This window comes from Athene cunicularia (assembly GCF_003259725.1).
Source record: "Athene cunicularia isolate RWA chromosome 9 unlocalized genomic scaffold, athCun1 chr9_part1, whole genome shotgun sequence".
NCBI lineage: Eukaryota > Metazoa > Chordata > Aves > Strigiformes > Strigidae > Athene > Athene cunicularia.
The window spans coordinates 20,496,410-20,522,561 of record NW_020799110.1 but is presented as its reverse complement, the minus strand read 5'-3'; the positions used below and the strand labels follow the sequence as shown (position 1 = coordinate 20,522,561).

General features: G+C 42.0%; 1 protein-coding gene across 1 annotated transcript in view; it reads right to left on the bottom strand.

The window, feature by feature from the left end:
- EPHA4 (EPH receptor A4) overlaps positions 1-26,152 on the bottom strand; it is a 104,884-nt gene that overhangs the window by 44,136 nt on the left and 34,596 nt on the right. Inside the window, exons 3-4 of the mRNA XM_026854877.1 lie at positions 19,163-19,318; positions 3,784-4,122 (exon numbers count right to left, since the gene is read on the bottom strand). Of these exons, the coding sequence (XP_026710678.1) occupies positions 3,784-4,122; positions 19,163-19,318 (495 nt within the window). The remainder of the gene's footprint in view (positions 1-3,783; positions 4,123-19,162; positions 19,319-26,152) is intronic.

Below are 26,152 nucleotides of genomic sequence, written 5' to 3'. Positions count from 1 at the left end.
CTGGATTTTAAATCTCACTTAGAGACTCTGTAGAATTCCCCCCCCCGCCCCCAGTACACCTTTAGCATCCGTGTAAAACCTTGTCCTTGCAGTGCTGCCCCCTCGGACATTCACACAGACGAACTTAGTAGTGAACCTGCCTGTCAGGTTGGAGACCTAAGCAGCTCGGCTGTTATATTTAATAAAAATATAAATTGTTCCATGACTCTTCAAAAAAAACCCAAAAGCTTCCCGCTTGCTGTGAACAAGGTCTTTACTGAGAGATTTAATTTTGAACAGCTTCACAGCATTAGCCTTAGCAGGAAAAAAATAGAGCCCAGAGATTTTTGAGCTATTCAGTCAACTGCCTGGTAGAGTTTCTCATTGAAATTAGCTTCTCCTAGCAGCATCGCATGAGAATTGCTGGTTTGCATCTCTTCCACATGAAATTTCACATTTTTAAAAGATGGACAAAGTGCTGATTTCATCTGATTGAAAACAGAAAGCCACAGAAGTCACCACTGCTGGTAGAGACCCTTAATATCAGCATTTCCCAGTATTCATTGTGCTAAGGGATGTGGCTCCAAGTTTCAACAGCTCAGCGTTCCATCCTTTGCTTTTTTAATTTTTTTTTTAATATTATATGGGAAAAGAGCGGTAGTTCCTATCTCAAAAAAAAATATACTAAACATGTAGAATAGCGAGCTGAATTCACCATTCAGAATTCTTAAAATGTCACAACATTGAAGTATTTCACACTAGGAGATATAAATTTTTATTTGGTTCAAAGCCTGAAATTTAGCTTCTCTCTTTAAAAAAAAAAAAAAAGAGCGCACTATAAAAAACAGGACCTTTTCAAAGGAAGCAGGAAAAATACTTTGTCAAATGCTTTTTGATCCTACTTTGAACGGCAAAAGCTTATTTTCATTTAAACATTTTTCTACAGTATTGGAAACTGAAAAGAGTTTCTAAACAAAGGGGGAAAGTAAACTGCCTCATTTCATTATCTCCAGGAGTAAAATGGCAAAAGCAAACAAAAAACCACCTGTGCCTTTCAACTTCACCTTTTATGTCATTGCAACACATTTCTTCAATTTTGTGCTGAATATACCAGTAACTGATTTCTTATTGCTTTCTGCCTGTCTCCAAACGCATACCTTGCATAGGGCAAGCAAACACACAAATATTCAGATTTCTGATTCTGACATCAAAAACTGTGTTCTAAATTTTCGGTATTATTTTCTTCAGATTATACAGTTGCATATCTGGAAGGTCAGTTTGAGACTGCTGTTAAGAGAAAGGATTTTCTGGTCCCTTGAATACTTATCACCCCTACTGAATTGAACTCAAAGATGTACCTCTTGCAAACAGTTCCAGCAAATTCCCCACAATATGACCCAAAAGCATTGCTCATCTCTAAAGAACTAAAGAACCACATTAACAACATATTTTTTCTATTAAATGTTGGAAAGCACAAGCAGGTAGAAAAAACAATAAAGTCATTTACAGATTTTCAGTGTTGGTAGTTTCATTTTTATTAGCAAAGGAGAGAAAAAGCGTGTTTAAAGGAGGAGCTTGGCTCTAATGTGAATTTATAAATTGCTGCAAAGAAACCAAGGTAGCTTTACATTAGTGTAAGAAAGGTACAAGATCAGAACCAAGCCTGTGGCAGTGCTCTATCATGACATGATTTCTTTATAATGAAATATAGTGAAAAAAAATGAGTGGCACAAGAATTTTAATGCACCCCAGACACACATTTACAATGATTAAACAGATCAGTACTTGTAAAACCCAAGGGTCCAACTTTACAAACCTTTACTCAAGCAAGCAGTTTCACTGAAATCAATAGGATTATTTGCATACGTGAGGACTATTTATCTCAGTCAAGATCTGTAGGCTTAGACCACACATTTCTATTTAGATCTTCTATGCAGCAGAATACACAAAGTCCTATGAAGAACACGATAATGTCAGCATCTTGGAGTTAATTTTCATTTGTACCAGTACAGTTTTCTCCAGCCCTCTGAAGCATTTGATAGACTGGGTATGTTTCAAAATTGGAAATGTTGGCAAAAATACAAATTTCCTGATGTGAAGAACTGCTACTCATGGATAATAAACAAAATCAATTCCTATTTGCATATTCAATCAGATTTCAGTTTGCATATTAAAGCATAAAATGGTAGAATTTTCACACGGTAGATGGATCCCACTCACTTATTCATGCATATATGCATCCACTAATCCTTACACATGCCAAAATCAGTCAAGAAATACTCTCTTTGCTAGGCATTCATAGCACAAAAACACCATCCTTGTTGCTGTTCTCAACCTTCTCTTTTCGTATAGCGTATGACAGCATTCTCTCGCAGCTTTCTCCCAAGACTCTGTAATAGCCCCTGTTCTCTATTAGTCCTCTTTTCACTAGGCAAAGTGATAGTTTGAATTTTTGATTCATAATTTAAAAGGGATGCTGTCAACTGTATGTGTAAAGAACAAAAAACACTGGACCAGATTTTCAACAGAGCTTCAGCGTGGACTTGACAATTTTGCTTGTAACTGTCACTGCAAAATTGAATGTATGTCTCACTGTTAATACTGAAGTCTTCCGGACTACAGTTAAAATTTGTAGATTTAGACTATGCAGAACTCTTTCACATGCATCTTCTAGGAAACAGAATTCAAAATATTTACATAGTCCAGCGCTATCAAAATATTGTCCAATACACCGTAAGTCTAACAATAAATGATAACCCTATAAACTACGATCTAAGGTGCTGAATGCCTGCAACATCTGTGGGACCTGAAGGCAATCAGCACTGCGAGAGATTAGATAACAGGTTTGACGGTCTTGTAGCCAGTCTGACAGTCTGGATATCTAATTTGCATATAGAAGAGTGCCATATTCAAATGTATATAATTGTGTGCATTAAATTAAAAATTCAACTGGAACCCTGTGCTTGAAAGCCTAGCTAGCTGCAAACAAGAAATGTTTTCATGTAATTAAAAAAAAAAAATCATACAAATGATCATCAAAACTAAACTGCAATCTGCTGCAGCAGCCTTTACTAGGTCAAGCACAGGGGACTGAAAAAAGTAGAACCACCTAGGGTATCTGAAATAATCAGGTATAAACAGAAATAGTATTTCACTCTCCCAGATGAGGGAAACACAAAAATCAGCCCGCATGAAGATGAAAGCTCATACAGAATTTCTAAAGTAATGCCAGCTCCGATCAATTGAAACGTTGTTAGCAGCCAGTTAAGGAGGAATTTATTTAACAATGGGACAGAATCTAACTGACTTTGCAGGAGAGGAGAGAGCAGGCAGGCAAGGGAGCACCAAAGCATTCCTCTTTTTTTTAATTTTACGCAGCCCTTTTTGGAAGGGGGCAGAAGCACAGTCCTGCGCTCCCCGAGTGCGTCTTTCGCCCCCTGTAAACACCAAAGGCACATTCGTGTCCATGGCAGGCTCTCCCCTCCCAAGGGCCGAGCCGCATGGCCCTGGCTCGGTCCCCTCGCGTCGCCCAGGGCAGCTGCGCTGTTCTGCTTCTGCAGAAGCTCCCCAGCGCCCTCCCAGCCTGCCGCAGCACAGCTCTGCTCCCAGCCACAGGAGTCAAACCCTGTTTGCCTAATTCTAAAGAATTTAAACTATCCATATAAATAACAATAAGGGTTTGACCCAGTTACACATCTTAGGGCTCCTTACATTCATTTGCTAATGGTAACTGTAATGAAAATCACAGCTTTCCTTAAAACCAGGCAGAAGAGAGAGGAAGAGCATATGCATTTGGGTTCCTACCTGCTTGGTTAGTTGTCACAGTGACTGACACAGCTTGGTCCTGGCTGGGATTTTGCTTGGACACTCCATTCACAGCCCAGACTTCAAAGGTGTAGTTAGTGTGTGCCAGGAGGTCAGTAATGGAGACTTTGGTGGTTTTCAGGCCGTTCTGCTGAGGGCTGAAGTGCACCCCGCTGCCACAGGACCGGCAGCGGCTGAGGTCGCCAGCACCGCACCTCTTGCACACCACATTGTAGGAGATGTCTTCCCGACCACCTTTGTTCTGGGGGGGGCTCCACTCCAAGTTCACTGATGTCTCATTGACATTGGAAATCAGGTTCTGGGGAGCAGATGGAGGGCCTAGAAAGAAAAAGTCCACATGTTTTTAGTAACTGATATAAACTTACATAGTATCTTCAGAATTAGGGTCCTGGGTAATACCAAGTGTATGCAACTCCTGCTTCAGTCAGGGACAGCAGAGACCACACAGAGGCAGACTCTCATTGAAATTTTCATACCCCAGTATTTTTTCCTTAAGAATACAAGTGCAATATTTTCCAGACAAGTTGATATCAGATCACATTCAGTGAACAGTGAAGCACATCAAGCAGGGAGTTGGACATGACACTCTGGGGTGCAGGAAGGAGATCAGAGTAGAAGACTGGACACAGACCTGCAGCTTTGAAGGAGGGAGAATAAAGGTCACAATAGGGGAGTGCTGGAGAATGTGAAAGAATTGGGGATGAAAATATGGTGAGCAGCTGAAAGAAGAGCTGAAACAAGAAAACTGGTCAGAAGCAAGAGACCATACAGAAAGCTTGGAAATAAGACTGAAGCTCTTATATCACAGGGACAGGAGACTTTAAGACTCATAAACACGCTGCCAAACAGTCCCACCTGGTTCCAGGATGGGGACTATGGGATCTGGGAACAAAGCTGAAGGCAGGCTGGGGAGAGCCTCCCTGGGCAGGAGAGGGACAGCGCTGGGCACAGGGAAGGGGCAGCAGCAGCAGAGCCAAGCCCGCAAGGAGGCAGCTCCTCCCGGCACCTTCAGCAACCTGCTGGGACTGTAATAGCCAGTTCTGCCCAACCGGGCAGACTGCCTCCAGCAGTGACCTGCCTCGCTCTGTAACCAATGCACAGGCAGAAATCTTATTTATATGCTTAAATCCCCACAGGCCCCAAACCAATAAGCACATTGAAAATGCAGAAGAGCTAATCCTGTGACTCTTAATCTAATTTCAATACAGTTGAGGTGAGACACACTTTTTGTATCCTTAAATTTAACAAGGATGATTCAGAGCAACCCCATGAAAGAGATGGGTATTTTATACATCACAGAAAGCTTCACCAATCATCAAAAGGTAGCCTATTCTGGGTTAGAGCACTGGCTACACACACACTACTTTGGGACAAGACATGAGGTAAATACTGTATGGAAAAGAAATGAAACAGAAAGTGAGAAAAAAGCTTGCAAAATGTAATGATCTAAACCGGAATACAGTAAAAATAGCAGTCCTTAGTAATTACTCACAGTTAGAGCTTTAAATACAAATATTATTACCAGAAAAAATACCAAAAATAATTTTGTAGGAAGTCACAAATTCAATTTTTATTCAAGACACAGGAGAGCTTGTGAAAGCTTCTTAAATTTTATCAAAATGCATTTGATGGTTGAAATTCAAAAAAAGTTCAACGAGATCTCCTGTCCGAAAAAGGAAAGGAAAGAGGAAGTTCTGGCAAATTTCATTCCAGGTTTTCCATTTCTGTTATTTGTCAAATGTTATGAAACCGGAAAAAAATTCAGCCAGCACCAATAGTTAAATTAAATTTATAAATAAATCAATCATAATCTCTCATATGCCAAAGGTACAAAACCAGCCATCGGGTTAAAATGGGAACTGAACACATTATGGTGAAATTCTGCTGAAATTACAAAGTAACTCAAGTGTAGCAGAAAAGAGGTTAAACCGTTGAGAGGTGACTAAGGTGAAGATTAATTCTAGCTGCCTCAATTCATCAGGTGCATCTAAAAGGAAGCTTGAGACCTGAGCACACTGTGGAGGACAAGGTTTTGAAGGCTGCATCATGTCATTGGGTCTATGCTTGAAGCTGCCAGGATGTAACACATGTTCAACAGGAGACAGTACTTTTATTTTAGGAGAGGCAGGTAAGTTAAGAAAAGGGTCTTAAACTACATAGAGGTCAAATGTATCTACTTATGTTCAGTAGGTAAATAAAAGGCCTCTGCTGTAAGTGTACCTGAGCAAGGATTGTTCCTCTGTGCTCACTTCACAAATACAAAATTAAAATACTCATTTTGAAAAGAGGGAAATCCTCCCTTCCTGCCAAACAGTCTCCGAGTTAATCAGGGCTGACAGGTAGAATTACTGCAAGGAGAACAGAGAGCCTGGGCCAGCCCCTGTGACGGGGAGCTCTCCCACCTGCCGCACCACTGGGCTGCCATTCATGACTTTTATTTATACACTGGCAGCATTTAGGACTCCTAAGGACAAAACCCTTTTACTCAAAGATCAGCTACCAAACACAGTAAGAGATGTTTCCTGCTCCAAAAAATGCTTAGAAACTAGCAGAGAAAGAAAATGGAAAGAAACAGTTTTTAATCTCTGTCCATCACATAAAAACTGAGGCAGAGAGAGATGTGGTGAGATGACTAGGGCACACAAGACATGCCTTGCACATCTGGCCATCAGCCACAACTCTGCCAAGTCTCAGCCCAGTAACCAGCTTTCCTTCCCCTGAAAGCTGGGTTTGCCAGCTCCCCTGGGCAGAAGAAAGTGGTCTCTGCTTAGCCTGCAAATACATGAGCTTCCTTTTCAAAAATACACTTGGAGTGCAATGAGGTGGAAGATACTCCTGAAATCATGAACTCAAGTGACAGTGCAGGCACTGCTGAGCAGGAACTGATCTAAATGCCATCTATTCCCAAACCCCCCAGACTACCTCACACCAGGGCTCTCTCTGCAGGGCAGGCAGGTGCACAAGGTGACAACACTTGTCCCTCCTTACTGTCAAAGGGGCAGGAGAACAAACAAAAACCTCTGGAGGAAACCAGCTGCCTCAGTTATCTGCAAGCCCAAGTCCATGCTGTGCAGTGAAGGTCTGACCTCACCAGAGCAGCTGCCAGAGCCAGTGGGAGCTGAGGACACCCATCCTCCCAGAAGCCATTCAGTACCTTGAGGCAGCAAGCCCTGGACAGAAACTACTCCTGTGGGGAAATGGCAAGAGCTTTACAGTGAGAAAAAGCAAAAGGCGTTTGCTTGCTGCAATCACACAAGTGAGAACATCAACCCGGAGCATGGCCAGGAGAGCTGAGATAAGGTGGAGCCAGTGCAAACACCTCCCCTCCCTGAGCAACGCCTGGCTCTGCCAGGGCTGCCTTATTTCAGGGGGATATTTGTGAAGCAAAATACTCCACGCAAGGAAGGTTCATACTGACACAGCTACAGTCTGAAAGAGGTGCCTTTTAGCTCAGATACAGCAGCCAGTTTGGGGTTAACTCAGACTTACTTGATGTCCATTAAGATATTTTCCAAGGCTCTAGGTCCAGTTTCACATGGGAAAATGTGCCAGAATGAATCAAGCTCCTCAGAAGCAAAAAGTCAGTAATTAGTATGTGGGACAGGGCACTGCAGTGTCTAAACAGAGATGCAATGAAGCGGAAAACCAGGGAAGCAGATGCTTGCAGGTCACAGAAATGAGTGCACCACCTCCAGCATGAAAAGGAAGATGTGGGGGCGTCTCCAAATGGTGGGCTGACATTACAGTGAGGGAAAAAGCAATTTCTTTTCTTTCTGGAGCATAGTCATCAATGGAGCTGTTGGCACTGGGAGTGGGGAATAGTTTCAGATTGATGGGCCTGGTTTCAGATGTTGAAACACAGGGCGTATCTGCTCCTTCAATGGTGATCAGGATTTGCTTTGTTTCTGACAACAGAGCCGCTGCCGATAGATGAGATGAAAACCCTTTCAGGGCCGTGGCAGGCTGGAAATAGCAGCACTGTTTCAAGATGAACCTAGCTAGCAGGATCCCACAGGAACAGCATCCTGCCTGCCAGACCACTGCCTTCACACAAACCCTCTGTCCTCCTGCGAAAAAATCTAGCTAAAAGGGCAGATGAGAGGGGAGACAAGGAGCTGCACCACTGAAACTGGTACCAACATCTATAATTTTGTCCCAAACCCCATGATTTACAAAATTTTTCTTAAAACTCCTGCTGATGGAAGCATGCTATTGCACGAGCCATTCAGCACTCTGGAAGCATGGAGCTAATAGTGCCACATAGCCCAGAAGAGCTTAAAAAAGTAATAGTCCCTACAGAAGAAAAAATAAAAAATCTAGACATTTTTATATCAACTAACTTTAAAGTTCGTTTTATGACGTTAGGAAGCCAAGTGCTCTTGTTTTCCTTGCCCAAGACAACAGAAACTTAGAGATGGATCTGCAGAGCGGATCGCACGTCTACCACTGGGGGACTGCAAAGGGGTCACGGTTTGATCGTGGGGCCTGGATGCCAGATTCCTCACCCAGCCCATTTACCAGCACCGTGAGCAGACACGGGGGACTCCTCTGTGGGAACACAAGGAACGGAAGTTTTTAATTTTATTCCTTCCTGGGGCTCCATAAATCTTGCTTCACAATAAACCCATCAAAATCAACTGAGCCATGAAGCAAATGGAAAGGCCCTGGGTGGAGCAGTTCATTGTGTGTGTCAGGGCTGAGGGAAACACTGAAGAGTCTGTTTAGCAACAAATAATCTTTGTCAAGGTAATCTTGATATCTTCCTCAACCCTCCTATTAGATTTACTTACATGTATTGGGTAATGCAGTTAGTTTGGCTTTCTCTTGCAATAAGCTATAGCCATTTTATCTATCTCTTTCACCCACAGATATACAGATCTGTCTGTCTTAAGGGCAACATTGAATCCTATGTCAGATGTATATTCAGGAAAACTAGAGCTTTTAAGGGGTTAATAGCATAAGCATTACTTGTACTAAAAGGATTGATGTATTTTAGCACTCTTATCACAATCTTGGGCTGCATTTTAACTTTCCATCCATCAATATTTTTCTTCCTCCCTTCCTACAAAATGCTTAAGTCCCTCTCCAGTCAGAAGCCTCCCGCATGCCACTACAAGTCTGATAAGAGGCTTGATGAAAACCATGACAAGGGCACATATCAACACCTGACCTACCTTCCAGACCACAAGACATCTCCGTATGCTATGTTACCTGTGTGCCAGATCTCTGGGGATTACAGGTCTCTGTGGGCACAGTTAAAGAGCCTCTGTGATTCATACCAGGGATCAAGTCTGGTCCCAGCACTGAAGTGACTCACAATACAGGTTCTGCAGCAAAGACCCTGTAATGAACTCGCTATCCAGGACTGAACTAGCACCTGTGGGGTGCAGATGGCAAGAGGCCACGGCTGTGAAGTGAAGCAGACTGCAGACTAACACTGGGCATAATGGCATTTCATCAGTAAACTGTTTATTTCCAAGGAAAATAATATTTTGCATTTAAATCAGCTGCCCTGTGCACTGAGGGACCATCAGAGGTTGTTGGCTAAAAGTCTATTCAGATACCATCCTGCTGAAGAAGTTATCCCAAAGCCCCCTTCTTCCTGCCACCAAAGGATAACAGTACAACTGTAGGAGGTTCAACCCAGTGAAACTGGGATAATTGTTCCGCCAAGGAAAAGTCTACCCTGAACGCAATACAATTTCAAAGGCACATAGCACAAAGACGATTAGCTGCAACTGAGTGAATATTCCTGCTGCCCTCAGGGGTCAGTCACGCCCAGCCCTTCATGCATGCCAAAAGGAAAGCACAGACACCAGGACCCTCGGCACGCCCAAGGACGGGGTCTAACCAGGCTGCACCAGGACTGCAGGTTCAGCACAGCCGCCAAGCCACAAGTCCAAAGGCGAGTGCCTCTCCCTTGACAAACTCCCTATCCTACAAACCCATGTCAAAGGGCATGCTGGAGCTGGGCTCCCGCAGCTGGAGGGACTCCAGCGAGACAGGCAGACAGGCACGATTTGCAGGTGTGCAGATAGACTCCAACCAAGTCAGCCCACCCTTTCTCTCCCTACAGCTGTAAACCCGAACCAATCTACACAGCTGAAAAATACCTCTGGAAACTAAGCCTGGGATCTGAGGGTAGAACTGTAAATGCACTGTGCTGGGGAACTGTATTTAAATGGTCATGACAAAGGTTTTAATATCTCTGGTTTTACATCTTCCTTTTTTACTACTGATCTGCCCAGCAAGGTGCTGCTCTGAAAGTCTCTGTGGGTGTATGCAGTAAATTCAATTACAGTTTTCTACAACTGGACCAGACAGACTTGTTTGACATAAAGAATACTGTCTTCACTAAACCAGTTAATTTAGTTCAGCAACAGTGTATGGTTAGGAGGCGTGGATTAAAGGACAGTAAAAGGAGAAGAGAAAGAAATGATTCCCAGCAAAACAGCTCCCAAGTGACTCTCTCGTCCCATAAAATGACAAGAAATAAGGACCTTGAATCTTTTGGTTCTCTGCTGCTTCAGCTTGATAGGATGCCAGAATCCCACTTTTAGACAACTAGCAGCTCCAGATTTTGGGCAAATAGCTTTTGTAAGAAATTTCTTTTTTCCTTTCCTCAGCAGTTCCATGGACAAAGCACTGAAGATAAACTTCTGGGCTTCGGTTTGGCCAATTTTATCAGACCTGAGTAGCCATTATATACAATTTTCTTAGATTGAAAAACAAAACCATCACAAAACAAACCAAAAAGCACCTCAGCACAGGGTTCTGACAATGCCTTTAAAGTGAATTTTGCACTTAGAAGAAAACCACTCTGATTGCACTCAAAATAAAGCGCTCTCTAGCCACAAACAGCCGTCTGCCTGCACTCCTCTGTCTTAGCGTGCCCCCCCTGGCAAAGGGCTCATTTACCAGGAGCTCCTTTTTTTGTGCCAGCTTAGTCCTTAGCCATTAACAGTGGATTATTTTGGCAGCAATATTACCCATTAAGGGCTAAACTGATATTATCAGTATTTGGACTGTAACCACATCTGTTTACTACTAACCTATGGTATGGTTAATATTCATTACCTTGAAAGATCTATTTGTGGGAGGAGATCTATTAAAAACACAAGCTGAAACCCACACTCTCCATGGAAGTGCTAATGGAGATATTTCAAATATATACCCTCAAGAAGGCAAGCCTTCATTATGAGCATCCTGTCAGTCACCAGATCAGTGCATTTAAAATGCACCCTCCTTTAAAAGAAAGATGCTTTTAAAAGATACATATGTGACTAAATAACAAGCAGGATGAAGGTTTTGAGCCCTGGAAAGAGAAGATTATTGAAAAAATAATTTACTCAGTCTTCATGTGCACATGTGTAAAAGCACATTTCTCTATCAGGTAACTGATGTCTCTGCAGCCAGGGCAATGGATAATTATTTTCAAGTGGGTTGTCACCCTGCATTCGGTCCGTGTTTGCCTGACAGTGTGAAATTGGAAGGAAGCTTCACTAGCAATTCCCACCAGACATCAGAAAACCTCGAGCATGTAGAAAAGACTTTAATCTTCTTTAACCATTCCTGCACTCTCCTTGAGGAATATATCACATCTCTTTTTTGAGGCAGAAAAAGCAGACCTTAGCTTGATAAGGATTAAAAATTATTCTAACAAACACTAAAAATAATTCAATAACCTGCTGCAGTTCGAAGCTTTCTAACTTCACCCTCAAACTGCTGAAACCCTGTAAACATACTATTAAATGCAGCAGAGTGCCAGCTATGGGCGTTTGTTGAACAACGTCAATCAGGCAGACCAGCAGGCTTCAATGGGCTTTGGACCAGGACTGACAAAAGGATCCTCTTTATGAGCCTGCCCCAGAGCCACTGGCCCTCTTCATCTCCAGTGATTTCAAAGGCAACACAGGGTATTCAGAAATCTTAACTAATTTGCTACATAATAAACAAGATTCGGAAGGTTGCTATGACTCACCGTTGTTTCAAAAGGAGCCTAGTATGAACTGGCCTAATTTGAATCAGCAACTTGGCCTTGGCTATACTACAGAGGAGAAGTTAAGTCTTTGATAAGTTACACGACCAGCAGGCACCTGGGAGGAAGCATCCAACTGTCTAATAGCAAGAAAACTTAACTAGAAATGCACTATCAGAAGTGGTGAAAAGTTTAGCACATCTCTGTTACACGAGCTCTGAAAGCCAGCTTTTGTGTACAACACAGCAAGAATAAAGAGAACAAATAAAGAGGTGTAAAAAATAAAAGATCCATACAATGAACCAGTCCAAAGACCTTTAGAGCATATCTACAGAGAGCAATGAAATGTCACTGGAAGTACATCAAGTACCTTTGAAGGGGCTAGCTCAGGCTCTAAGAAGCAGTATGACTCTGCTATGGCTTTTAATCGTGTTGCCAGCCTCACCAATGTGACCATACTGCTACTCTCTCAACAAGGCGTCAAGATGCTGTTATTGTACAGATAGCCTTTAACAATTCTAATCAATACTCTAACTTGATCATGATCCTAAAATTCATCTCCCTGAAGGCAGGGCGGAGTGTGAAATTGAGAGTGTACTATTTTCAGAGTTGATGCAAAGAAAGTAATTATTAAATAATGAATGTCTTTAAACTCAGTTCCCTCACTAAAACGTCTGGCCAAGCAGTGCCAGGCACAGCCTTCAAGAAAAAGCACTTTGGCCTCCTCTTTCCATCTCATAAAGCTTCATTAAACCTGTACAACTGAGGAGCTGTCAATAATGTTTCAGCATGTGAGCTGTGAAAACCTTCAGATAAGCCTTTGTTGTTGATCTTTAACCATCTGAAAGACAAGTTATAACACAGAGTAAACACCTGGGCTGTGTAAGTTTAAGCTTAGAAATAAAGCTCACACTTTCCTGTGACAGTTGTATATGTTGCTGCTACTAATTGCTTCTTTCAGCAGTTGTGGACAGGTCTCCTGTTGCTGTAGGCTAATTTATACAAGCACTGACAGTTCGGACAACTCTCGTTTCTTGTCTGCCTGGCTGTTCCTGACCATTTATCATTATAGATTACATGTTTTTACAACTGGTGAGTCCAAAGTCAACAGTCCGCAAGATGCAGCAGCCACTTGAAATATCAGTCATCTGCTCTATTTCTACCCCCCTTCTCCTTTCTGTGCAGAGTTAGCATTACAACTGGGTTTTAATAAGGCAACTGATTTGGTAAACAATTCTTAATTTATTTATTTGGGCAAGACTCCTTTGGCTTCAGTGGGAGTTCTGCCAAGCTAGGGATCTTGGACCAGCGCCAATGATAAAATGCCCATTTTACTGGCATGTACGATTTCCTATTTACTTGCCAGAAGAACCCTGGTAACCAGCTTCACAATAGGCTTTTGCTCCTTTCACGTGGAGAACAATCGATATTTCCTCTTCTCTCCAGACTAAGCGAAGAGGTGCAGTTACCACTGGTAGAGGTGTGGAAAAAACGATGCTTGCAGGTGCCACCCCTGTGGGCTCTGGCTTTCTCTTTCAAAAACTGACACATAAGATCATTTTGCATTGCCATAAGATCATTTTACATAGGCTAAAACACATTATTGCATCTACTCTAATACACTGTGCTGCAGACCATACCACCTGTGTTCACTCACTCGTTCAAGATAAAAAGAAGAATTCCACTGCGGATACCAGAAAGTTATCTGACAGTCTGATAGGAAAGAAAGCCAACCAGAAAAATAAGTTGTTCTGTCACTGGCCCAACTGCTGAATTTCTTACTCTGTTAGCCTTCTAATTTACTTCAACAACTCTACAGAACTGGGTCCTGACTAACTAAATCAAAGCCCCACTTAATTGAGTAAATGTCTCTGTTAATTTAAGGCTCTGGCCAGAAAATCAGAAGACAGCTAATAAACAGTTGCTGTATTTATAGGAGGGATGATTTTAAGTCTACTGATTATAAACACACATTGTCAAATTACTCCCATCTCTTCTCTTCCAAGTCATAACCACTCCCCTTCTTATTCAACATTTTCTCAATTCCTTCAGCCCATCACCACAGACGACAGGAGACAGCCTTCTCCTTTGAGATTCCCATCACTCAAAATCCCTTTCTCTCAGTCTGGCAGCAATGCAGCGATGGATGGTCTATTTTCCCAGCCCATGTGTAGAAGAAAAATCATTCTCTCCATACTGCCTACCCACTGTTCTCTCTGCTCTTGCAGCTGCCATACCGCACCTTAAAAGGCATTTTGACATTCTGTTTACATAATGAAAAACCTTATATCATGTTTTAAGAACAAAATAATTTACTTAAGGTACAGACATATATAAAGACATGGAAGAATTACTATGTCAGAAATTTAACTTCTGAAGATCAGAGGTTGTATTGGCATATATTTGATATTATAGAGAATGGGCTCCAACAGCAGGTTAGACTGAAGTAGTGCCAGAACAAGTGTGCAAACCCTGGGAAGAAAAAATGGCAAAGCTACATACCTACAACATACTAGCCAGCATGACCGCGCATTGTAGCCTACTTTCTTAAGCTAGAACAGTGATAATCAGCGTCTGTCTGGAAATTTAGAAGAGGCAGAAGTTGAAGGAAAAAGAGCACATTTGTTTATTTAGAAGTCTAAGCAATCATAATAAACATAGGCTCAAATAATCAGCTCGTGTAATTACTCATTTGCAAGCACAGTTATTAGGTAAGTAAATTCACTCTTTTTTGAAAATGCAGGTCAAATATTTATCTCAGAAATATATTAAATGCAACACAAGACTGTGCTAAGGGAATATATCAGACTGCAACATTTACAAAATTGAAGTGTTTAGACCTTTCAGACCTTTTTTAAAGCCTTGACCTTGGAAACAAATAAGGACAGTGTTATTTTAATGTGCATTCAAATTTTAACAACACAGTCACACAGCTCTAGTGGAATCCACATTGAGTTTCCACTGTAGATTGCTCATCATTTCATTATGGTTCATTATGCTGATAACTGTCAGAAAGGATTAGAAGCAGGAGCCTTGAGTAATAGCACTGAAATGGTAATTTAAAAACAATATACTTTCTGGAGGAAATACAGCAGTGCACTAAATTCAATTAGAAGAGGCGAATGTAAAGACAAGTAAGTGGTGTTTGCTGTTTGAAGTCAGGCTCTTCGATTTCTTGATAACCTAAACTGGAGAAAGCCCTTTTAAAGCAGGCACTTTTCTCTTGCATCTCACTAAATTTGTTCTCATTATCTCTAAGCTTCTCTGGTATAAACTGTCTTAAATGCAACCATTTTAAAATATCTCAGGCCACGCCAAAATATCAATCAATCAGTCACTGTTTGGGTGGCACAACGGACTAAATTATTCAGGGTCATTTACTGAGACAGATTTCAAGCTGGACAGTCTATGCTGGTAATCTCTCTTTTGTAAAAGGCTCCTAATTAAAAATCATTAATAATCAGAATCGAACAGACAATATAAACAATACAGAACCATCCTGTTCTCACTCATAATGTGAGCATTGTTTGTTAAGAAGTAGTTAGAGAACCCAACTCATTAACAGTGGGGACGCAGGACTAACACCCATTAACTTGGGTGGGAACTGCACCTGCCCACGCCAGGCTGCAATTCACAGAGTATCTCCTTATGCAGAAGGAAATTCAGGGATGAGGACCATGATTGAGACTGATTGTTTTCCAGCCTCATGGATTTGTGTGCTGGTAAGGCAATTTACTCTCAATTAGATTGTTAACCTTATGAAAGACCCATCCTCTCAGTAAGTAGTGAAATATAATGAAGGTCTTAATAGTTGCCTTAACATTATTTTTATGATGTTTCCAAAAGGGAAAGGCATCCATGTTTCCCACAGCTTGCGTTCAAGTGCATTACAAGTCAATCATACTATGTCCACGTACAAGCACACAGCTGACAAGCCCATTGCTTCAGAGTTGAAACTCTTAATTCCTGAGTTAGGTCAAAGCAACACATCTGGGGCAGCTCTGCTCCTCAGTGGCGACAGACTTGTTGACGATTATCCCCATGAGGCAAGCTTGAGGGAAAAGATGCATCAGTAAACATGTGTATGTCAGGGTGTCTGTGCCTTCCAACACAGCCCACTCCACCATCTCCTACACTCACATCCTGCCACATTCTGCTCTTACTTGTACAAGCTTTAAGCCAGGCATAACTATACACTCTAGCAGACCTAGAATAAAGCAGAACACTAAAACCAGAGTTCGAGTTATCTGTTTAGATTGGATGCCTGGCTTACCTGAAGGTTAGGCACAGTTTTTACAACTCAACAATGGATGGAGATGTCAAGAGAGTGGTGTTATGGAATGAGAAAACTCTGGAGCACCTCTCCTGACCAGTGCATTAGGAAGTAGGTGTTGCTTTTATTACTTACCATGGGAACTGCGATAAATTAAAAGGAAGGGGAATTCTCCAATCCCCTTTCATCCACTAGTACAATCAGGCTAATGGAAAGTCATAAAGGTCTTCCTCCCCCAACCTAGAAGGCGAGATAAGTGACGAGGCCAGGTAGTTTATTACTAAAGGAAATCAATAGCCAAGGGTCAAAGCTTTACAAAAACACATCCTAAGAAGGCTGAGGTGCTTCATCTTAAAAAGTGTTTAGAAATAATAAAGAAAGGATCAATCCACAGTCCAATCCAGGTGTTCTCTCCAAATTACCCAATGTAACTTTTATTCACCTGGTCTAATAGTTCTCCAAGTGAACAGAAACCTGATTTTACAAGCCAGTGGAGCAGAGTCTATCTTTTTGCTAGAAGAATGGATCTCAGATACTGTGTTTTATTTCTTCATTAGTGCACCGTCACACTGAGCGATTACTAAATGCAGGGCTGAATGAGAATACCAGGGTTAAAGAGAGCATAATGAACAAAGAAGGTGCCTGATTATTATGGCTGTCAGCACAAGGGAATTGGGTTTGTCACCTGGTTTAACCAACTGGTAAGAACTGATTAGAGTCTGAATCCATCTGAAAGAACCTTTGATGTTTATGCTCCCTTCTGTCTCCACATCTTGTCAGGAAAGGCAGACAAACGGGGATCTTCTTCCAGAGGGGCTTCCTTCAGCAGAGACCCTCTAAATGCTTTATGTCACTTGCCTCGAGTGCATGGGCAGAAGGCTACTCAGCATGAGGAGCATGGCAAACAAACAGCCCCCCCAAAAGCCCCTTGCACCCCACTCCTTGTGCAATGCAGATGTGCACTAGGCACACAGGGCTGTATTTTGTGACAGTGCAGGTACCGCCATCAGAGCAACGTTCAAACACTGCTAAGGCAGACTTCAAAGAGGGATATCAGCAAGCACAGTAGTGAGTGGGGGAGCAAAGCTGCCCCACAAGCCAGCTCAGAAATAACCTCTGTGTCCTCCTTCACCTTGGATCACAGAAAAAGAAGCCCTTAACCTATGGGACAATTCAAAGCTATGAAGTGGGACCTCCAGAGACAGGCCTGTTTTCCTGGTGTTCATGGGGTTGTGGTATTGCCTTACCTCTGCATGTAGAGTCCTCCTAAACTGCTGCAAAGATGAAAACGGAGGCCAGCACCATGGCTCCTGCCTTCTCGTCCTCCCTCTTCATATTTTCAGGGTAAAAGACCAAGATCAGGTACTTCAACTCTGACTGACCTCCAAAGACTGGTATAGGGAAGGGTGCCAGAAGTGAGCCCAAGACTTGACAAAAATGGGATAGGCTTGCAGGGGTACATTTCGCAATAAGAGCAAACATACATATCATTTGCTCACAATTCCCCCATCTGGAAGTGTTTTGCTCTCTCCTCATACTTCATTCACTGTACATGCCTATTTAAATTCAATCAATTCATTACTAATTTGATTTCAATTTGGTCAGGATATCACTCACTAGGACCAGGGCTTTATGAGGGAAACTTTAGCTGTACTTTCCAAACAATAGTTTTATTGTTGCAAAAAGACATTTTCCCTATCAAAATGGTCAAGCTTTATATCTCCTAGTGTAAATTATACTATAAAAAGCATGTTCCTACCCACTTCAGGAAGGCTTCACAATACAGTTAGACCTCCATCCCCAGTCAATGTTTGGCAAGGGATATATGGACCCTTCTGCTTTCCTACTAAGCAAATGCAGCTGCTCCTGGCTGTGCCCAGACCTGCTTAATCACCACCCAGCAAAACTCACAGCTGAAAAGGAGATCACTGAAGAAGAGCTGGAATCAAGGGGGTGTGGGGAAGGGATGAGTGTTGGCTTAGTTATGGACATACTTTGTTTCTGCCTTGTAAGGGAGAAATTAAGATTTAAATAAATGTGAGTCATCTCTCCAAAATTAATTTGGAATATATTAAAATGTTACAAAAGAAATATCTCAGCCTTCCCTCCCTCACAGACACACACACTCTCTACAGAAACATACAGCTGAACTCCAAGAATCTGGAAGCATTTCCAATAGCTTTCAGGGAAAGCCACACATGGATATCCCCTGGTAAAATATAGCCCTTTCACTTACTGTTTTAAACTGCTCTGCTCCTATAGAAGCGAAAACCAAAGAACTAGATGATCACAATTTAACACCAGGGTATGCCTGGAATCCCAGGTCTTCGACTGCATGAGCTGTTAAGCAACACTTAGGACAAGGAGTTGTTCCACCAACCCCATGGGTGTGCTCAGTGCGCTACACCTCTTGTTCTCCCTGCTGAAGGCATTTTGATGGAACTAAAGCAAATTCCATTTGCTATACATGATGTATTTACCTACAAAGCATAAAATAAACCATACTTTGTGTGTTTGTTTCATTAAGGTTTAAGCTTTAGCATTACCACCCCTTTCAGAGGAACACTTTTATGTTCCTAAGGGTGACCAGCTACATTTTGAGCAAATTGGATATATCATGAGATTATAAACATTACCTATTTATCCTAGATCATACAATTATGAGAAAAGCTTTCACAATTTCTACAAATATCAATATTTAAAGGGATGAAAGGTGATGTGAGCTACTGGACAGGTCCTCGGACTGAACTCAGACCTGTATTTTATTTCCAACTCTGCTACTGAGGTGTGCGAGTCACTCCTCTTTTGTGGCTTTGTCTCCTCTCAGTCTCCTGATTTATTTAGACTGTAAGCTTTCAAGGGTCAGTGCAACCATGTCACTGTTAGGAATTCAGGGATGAGAAGTAACGCTTTCTCTCCCAGAAGTGTGAGCCAAAATTCAAATTGCATCTGCAAAGGACTAAGAGCTACTGAATGCTGCTCTCAGAAGCATGACAGGTCTTAAAGACATAGATCTCTGGGCAGTATTTCCTACACACACAGTGAAAGAAAAACAGGAGAAGAAATGTATGATAAAAGGGGAAGAGACTGTTCAAAGACCAACTTACGAGTGCAGGGCATGGAGGCAGCATCATTTTCAGCTCGGAAAAAGCCCCGATCGCAGGTGCAGGAGGTAGAGCCTTCCCAGATGGAGTAGCTGTGAGGCGGGCATTTGGCACAAGCAGCGTCTGTCGAGAGAGCCTTGTAGTATCCGATTTTGCAAGCTAGATGGAGGAACAGGAAGGGAGAGTGTTACTTGCCCAGGCTGTGATCATAAATTGCTAGCTAGCTTATTCAAAATCAAGGCAGGAGACATTTCAAAGAGATCTAATGATGTCCTCTTAGCCCCAGGTGAAAAATTAACAATCATCACACTCTTAATGAGTAATCCTATGTCAGGGGATACTGATTTCTAATTCCAACAAGAGCCATTTTAAAAGCTGGCTTGGAGATGGAAAAAAAAAAAACAAACTCTTCTATTGACACTGCCAGAAAATCAGCTGCCTTTTTGTGCTTACTGCAGAGTTGCATGTTGCTTAACGCATGTCCACCTGCATTCACACACACACACACACACAGAGCATGACAAAAGGGGTGCAATTGGTTTATTCTATGACCACTTAAGGAATGGCAGCTGACAGTCAGATGCTGCCAATTTTTAAGAGGGAGTGGGACAGGAACCCACTGGGATTGGCAGCAAGGCCTTCAGCCTAACATGACTGGAAATGGCACGTCTCCCTCCTGGCATGCCAGAATCCATTTGGCTCTTTCTCCCCAAGGGAGGAAATCAGCAGTGCTCTCCCCTCCTCGAAGCCAGGGCATAGCAGTAACTGCACCACTGCCACCAGGTCCCACGTGCAGTTGGCAAGCTTTCGGTGACATCATCTTCATAAATGCAATGCTTACACGAATGGCTACTTTTACATCACTTGGAAAAAACTCATTAGCATCATTAATAACACATTTTAATAGTGGCTAACAGGTATGTCATCCTAGAAATTTCTCCCTTGGCTAGAGATAAAAGCCCACCATCACACTCGCTTTCAGCACTAAAAAGAACAGAGAAAATATCCAGGTATGTAAACGTGTAGAAAAGGAAAGGTTGTTCCTGGTATTCACCACATGACTCACATCTCATCATTTATCACCTGTGCTACCTTTAGGGTTCTCCTGCTATGCACAGGCTCCAGTACACGGGGTGCAACCGGGGCTCACTCCTGTTTTACCCTTCCCTTAGTCTCCCTCATTCTTCCCCTCCTTCTCTTATGAAGCCATCCAATGGAGAATGGAGAGGGATTTTAGAAACACATTTATAAACCAGCAAGTTACTTCACTCTTATTAACCAAAGCCATTTATGGAATTTCCTTAACGAGTCCTAACTTTACAACGTGCTGTGCACCATCTGTAAGAGCACTGGGAGATCAGTCCACGTTCGTTCGCTGTGGCTGTCACCGGACCAGAGGATCTTATAAAAACACATGGCTCAAGTGACTAAGATTTATGCTTGCAGAGTTTACATGCATCACATTATTAGATAAGGTTCAACTTGCAAGGTGCTTTTTGGCCATGCTTCAAACAGCCTTGGGGTTTCGATTAAAATCAGAAACCACAGATTTGGCAGGAAGAATCACAGGGGTCAAACTCAGCCTCCCCACATCAGAGACAATTAGACCCTGAACACAAATACAAACCCACTGGGTACAGCCTATCAGCCAGGCAGTCACAGCACACAAACGCAACTCATGTAAAATAGCTTACTCTGCTTGTGATGTGAATTGCCCAGGAAAAAAGGAAAAAAACACCAAAAAAACCCCACAACTGGAAAATTACCTTTCTTTTTCTGATACGATTCACAGTATCTGGTGAGTTGTACTATCACTACATGTCCTCTTGTGCCTGGTTTAACAACAGCAGCAGTCAAGTGGCAGATGCTGATCTGAGATATTATTCTCAGTTTTCACTGTCACAGCTCAGATCAGAAATACACCTAAGCCTGTTTATGACCAGGACAGACACCGACAGGCAGAATCTTGCTGCCATATATGAAGCCACGGAAAAACAGAATACAAGAGGAGACCAGGCCAACTGCTCTTATCCACAAAATTCTTTCTATTAGTCAAGGTTTTTAAAATAAAACATGTAAACTCTACCGTTGCCGTTAATATGAACATCATAGTTCACAGAAATTATTAAACAAAGAGCTGTCTTTAGCATCTTCCTAGTATTAAAATACTTAAGATGATAAACAATCTAGTACAAGGTTAAAGATCCTGCTTGGGCTATAACACACTGATGGAAAGGTAGGAAAATATCACTGGTAAAGATTTTTGTGACCATTCCTCCTCTTCACTGTCTTTTCAGACTCAGTGGTTTACAAGGGAATAGATGGATTCAGCGGGTACTTCAAGGTCAACAGTCCATAATTCAAGGATTTTTTTTTCCCTTCATTTCACACACTGTATTTTGTTTTCTACTATATTAAGCCAAGATCATTAATATTTCAAGACCTGAAGAAAGCTCTCCAAATGCAGTGGCTGCTCCTAAAGCATACACAGCCATTTTGCTTCAAAAATCACCTACTCCTGGACACTTAGTTTTCTTCATTTTAGTGTGCTCAGAGATTCACCACATTTCAGCACTTGGCATAAAAGGGCATTAGAGAATGTGTTGCATTAAACCAGTCGTTCTTTGCCCCTAAGAGCTCTGCGGTACTGTCACTTAAAAATTCAAATCTAATCCTGTAGAAGCTGTTTTTAGCATGAAATACTGCTGACACACCTATTACAACCAGTGCCTGTTAAGGCTATGGATGAGCTTTTTTTGAAGGTTAATGATTTAGTAGGCAAACAAGAAGCCTGTATAGAATCTGTTCCCTGGAAGTCTTTATTGCTTACTCACGACAAATCTTCACGCGGCTGCTTTTCTGGGAAGGATTTGATGGGTGAGACCCAGCATGAATGGGGTTCTTACAGTTTTTGAAAGATACCATTGTAAAAAGATTAGTTCACATGTGCAATGCAAACTTTGAATTCAATACCATAGGTTTGCCTTATTTTTTTTTTTCTGCTAGTTGGTTTTTTTTTTAAAAAAAGAAAGAAAAATATTTTCTTGTGTTCAGATCATCCTCAAGCATAACAAGGTTACAATCACCTGCACTACATCAAAGGAAAATTCTCAAACAAAAATATTTTCAGCATGAAAAAGCTCACAGTTTTCCTCAGAACAAATCACATTTCTTTTAAATGGACATCAGTTTGAAATAATTATGCTGATATCTTTGAGTTATAATGTTAAAATCTAGTTGATTTCAGTTTTTCTTAAAGTGAGACAGAATTTGTCAAACATTGCTGTCATCATTATATGCCTTTTTTTGGTTTGGTTTGTTTTTTTTTAATTTACCGGAGTAATACATGTTAAAACTGCAAAAACTACTCTGAAGAATTATGGAACTTCAGTCAAATCTGGATGTAAATTTTCTCGAGCTGTTTTTCAAACTCCATTTTCTCATTAAAATCTGATTTTCAGACATGTCTTTCAAAAAAAAAAAAAAAAAAAAAGAGAGAATGGCTGTGTGGGCTGGAAAGTCTGCTTTCTTGGTTTCTCCAAATGCTGAATTTTCTATTAGAAAATTTTAGCCAGCAATTTCAGAATTTAAAAACACATAGTGGATGGGATTCTAACCACATTCTTTTTTAGTCACAGCTACAACAAAATACACGTATTAAATTGTTTTTAACTATTTTTAAATAAGCTATGTTTTATTCTGATGGGGGGTAATCTTTAAAAAAATATTCTTGCAAATTTAAAGTTGTTTAAAAAAAAATCCCCTGCTACTTGTTCTGAAATTTTTCCTTTGTCCTTATTGAAATGGCACTGCATCTTTCCATCATAGTTTGGAAAAGGCTTGACATGCTTAATAGTTCTTTTAAAAGAAAAAAAAGAGCATAATGTCTTGCAAAGGCAGGGAGAAAGAAACGATCCCAATCTCTTCACTGACAAGTTCCTAAATCATTAAAAATGCAGTGCATATCTCTAAAAAATCTCAGCAAGCTCCAAGCAGAGGCTTTGCTAGTGCCATAGAGGCGGTGCTCTGCTCTTCACCCCCCAAGACCGCTAAGCAGGGCACTGAACTGGGGAGCAGAGACCCTGGAGCCAGGCGGGGCTGGCTGAGCTGGGCAGAAGTCGGGCCTGGGAAGGTCCAAAGGAGCCAGCCCTGAGCTGACAGCCGCTGGGCAGCACCTCTGGCGGCAGCCCTGGCAACCGGGGACCAAGCCCAGAAGGAAAACTGCTGCCTCAGTTTCTGCTGAAGAGGAGAACTCACAACCGAGAAAAATACCGATTTCCAAACTAGGAGCTAATAAAGGGAATGGGGTGAATAAACTGGCACAGAAACATGGTTTTGGTCGAGTAAATCTAGTTAAGTCAATGAATGTATGTATATTAGAAGAAAATTTTACATAGATGTTCTAAAGTGCTTATTTGCAGCAGCAGCAAAAAAGACTAATAGGAGGGCATTTCTGTACAGGGGGAGGCACAGAAAAGGCACAGGAATGCTGGACTGCAGAACCATCACGCTACAGATCATTATGCTAAAGGCTGCAATCTCCAAATAACTTCTGCACAGAAAGGGCCCTTAACCAGGGCAGGATCAGTAACCAAACACAAACCATGTTCCTGCTGCACCTCTCCTTCCCAAAACGGACCGGCACACCGCTGAGAACATTCATTCTAACAGGGAAGTAAATAAGATAGCTAAAAATGTGTGGAGTTAGCTGAAATTTCAGAAACTGCATTTAATAGTTTCCATTTTTTGAAGCAGAAGAATGTATCAGCTACATACTCATGAAAATGCCAAAATTCCTTGAGATGCAATTTTGAATCAAATCTCCCTCCACAGACAAGGGGAAACTTTTCTGGTCAATAATTGCAGCCAACTTTAATGAAAAACCCTAAAATAGTATCCTTGGTGAAATGAAGGACAAAGCAAATAATTTAAGAAAATATATTTCAGTGTCAGGCTTATAAACTTCAGTGAGAAAATAAATTTGTGTTTAAAGGCTTGAAAAAATACCTTGATAGCATATTACATGTCTTTCATCACTGGTTACTTTTTCTACAGCTCTTCTCTGTCTGGAAATATTTTAAACTCATGTTTTTACCACACCTTAGGAACAAAAAGTTGCTTTTATTTTTCCCCTCTAATGTTCCTCTCATTCTTTAAAAGGATGGATTTTCTCTCTCAGATTATAACAAAATCACATCTGCCACAAAAGTAGGCAGCATCTTCTCAGTTCTCTTTTACTGTTATTACCATTTCTGAACAGATTTTTGTGTGTTAATTATAGAACTCAATTGTTTGGATAGTCTCCTTTGATGAGCTTTCTGCCCTGCACCATGAACCCCTCCGTTATTGTACAGCTGTTTTCCTTCCAAATGCTCATCAGGGTTTTCTAATTGTCAAGCTGTCCCAGCGACTAGTTCTTTTGACCTAAAAGTCAAAGAAAGGGAGTCACCCTTGTCTCCCCGACATGAATACCGCAAGAGTCCCAGTGGCCCCCCTAATACCTACGAGACAATGCCTTTCCAGATCATTGCCACTACAAGCATAATTGGGTTTTGGGTGAAATGAGAAGATTTTAAATAGGATGAATTAATGAGTTTCTTGTAAAATTAAGTCGTTCTCCTGGTCCAATCTAATTACTCCCTGTAATGCCCCTGAGGGTGATAAATAAAGATCCTTAGAAGCTAGGGGAAAAAAAAAAAAAAAAAAAAAAAGGTTTCTCTTGAGCCTTTCTTAAAAGTCAAGTTGTAGAATTTGATGTGATGTACCAAATGCTGTTTCCAAATAATGTCAGATTCCTTTGATGTCCACATTGTAAGATCTTTGACTCCTGTTAATAATGACTGTATGATTGCTACAATTAAAAAGAGTTCTCCACCTTTAAGTCACATCTCTGATGAGAAAATCAGTATTTCTACTCACTAAGCATGTATTTTTGTTGAATGGATGACACAAGGAAACCCAGTCCCACTGGGGAAAGAGCCTAGACTGTTTGATTTCAGAGCACTTTTACTCCATGATTGGGTACAAACCTGGGAAGTTCAAACCAGAAATAAAGGGACCTCTGAACACTTACTATGATGTGAAATCCAAACCCTGTTTAAGCCACTGAAACTGCCCACACAGGTACACTTGCAGGTATGCACACAGACCTCCAGTGCAAATCCGTAGTATAAACTGAGTGGAGGAGCTTTTCACACAGTCAGTCTGAACAACCTTAAAAGAAAGTAAATCTTTGGTTATTTTTTCCCCAGTGCAGCAACCTTCACAACAAGTATGCAGCTAGTGCTGTGGTTTGTTTTTCTTTTTTAAACTCTGGGGACTGATCCCATGATGAGAGGAGAGGTGCAGCCCTGGCAGGAGCAGAGGAAAGCCCAGCCACCCGACAGCCCACAGGCTGGACCGCTGGGCTGTACCAGCCTTCCCCAACGGTTCCTACAGTGGGGACCCCAGGTCTGGCAGCCAGCCGCTACGGGTGATGCGACCCTGCTGCTGCTGCTGGCCTCGCACCCACGTCCCTCCCAGAGCAAGCTGCAAGCAGAGCGTGGCCCCTCTCCCCCACTGCCCTGGACAGCCCAGCCTGCGCACCAGGTGGCTTCCACTCAGCTGCAGAGTGTCCCCCAAGCACCCAATGCCATGAGAGGAGAGGGATGACAGGCACACAGCCCTGGCAGAGCGCAGGATCCCCCGGGGACTGCCTGGAGACAAGGCCACCCCAAGCTGGGCTAGTGCTGCCAGAGGTGGTGGCCACGCAGCCATGCACGGGGCTGTTCCCTTCCAACACGTGCTGAGCATGACCCTTCCAAGGCCAAAGTTCACATGTGCCCAGGGAGACCTTATCAGGCTGGATTTTTCTCAATGCAGTAATTCTAAACATTAGAAGACCAACACCAGGCACGTGGTCTCCAGCTGCACAGCATGGCAGAGGCGACTCTCCATCACCCACCTGCACCTGCCCGAGCACCGAAAGCAGCTGCTGTGGGAAGGCTCAGCCAT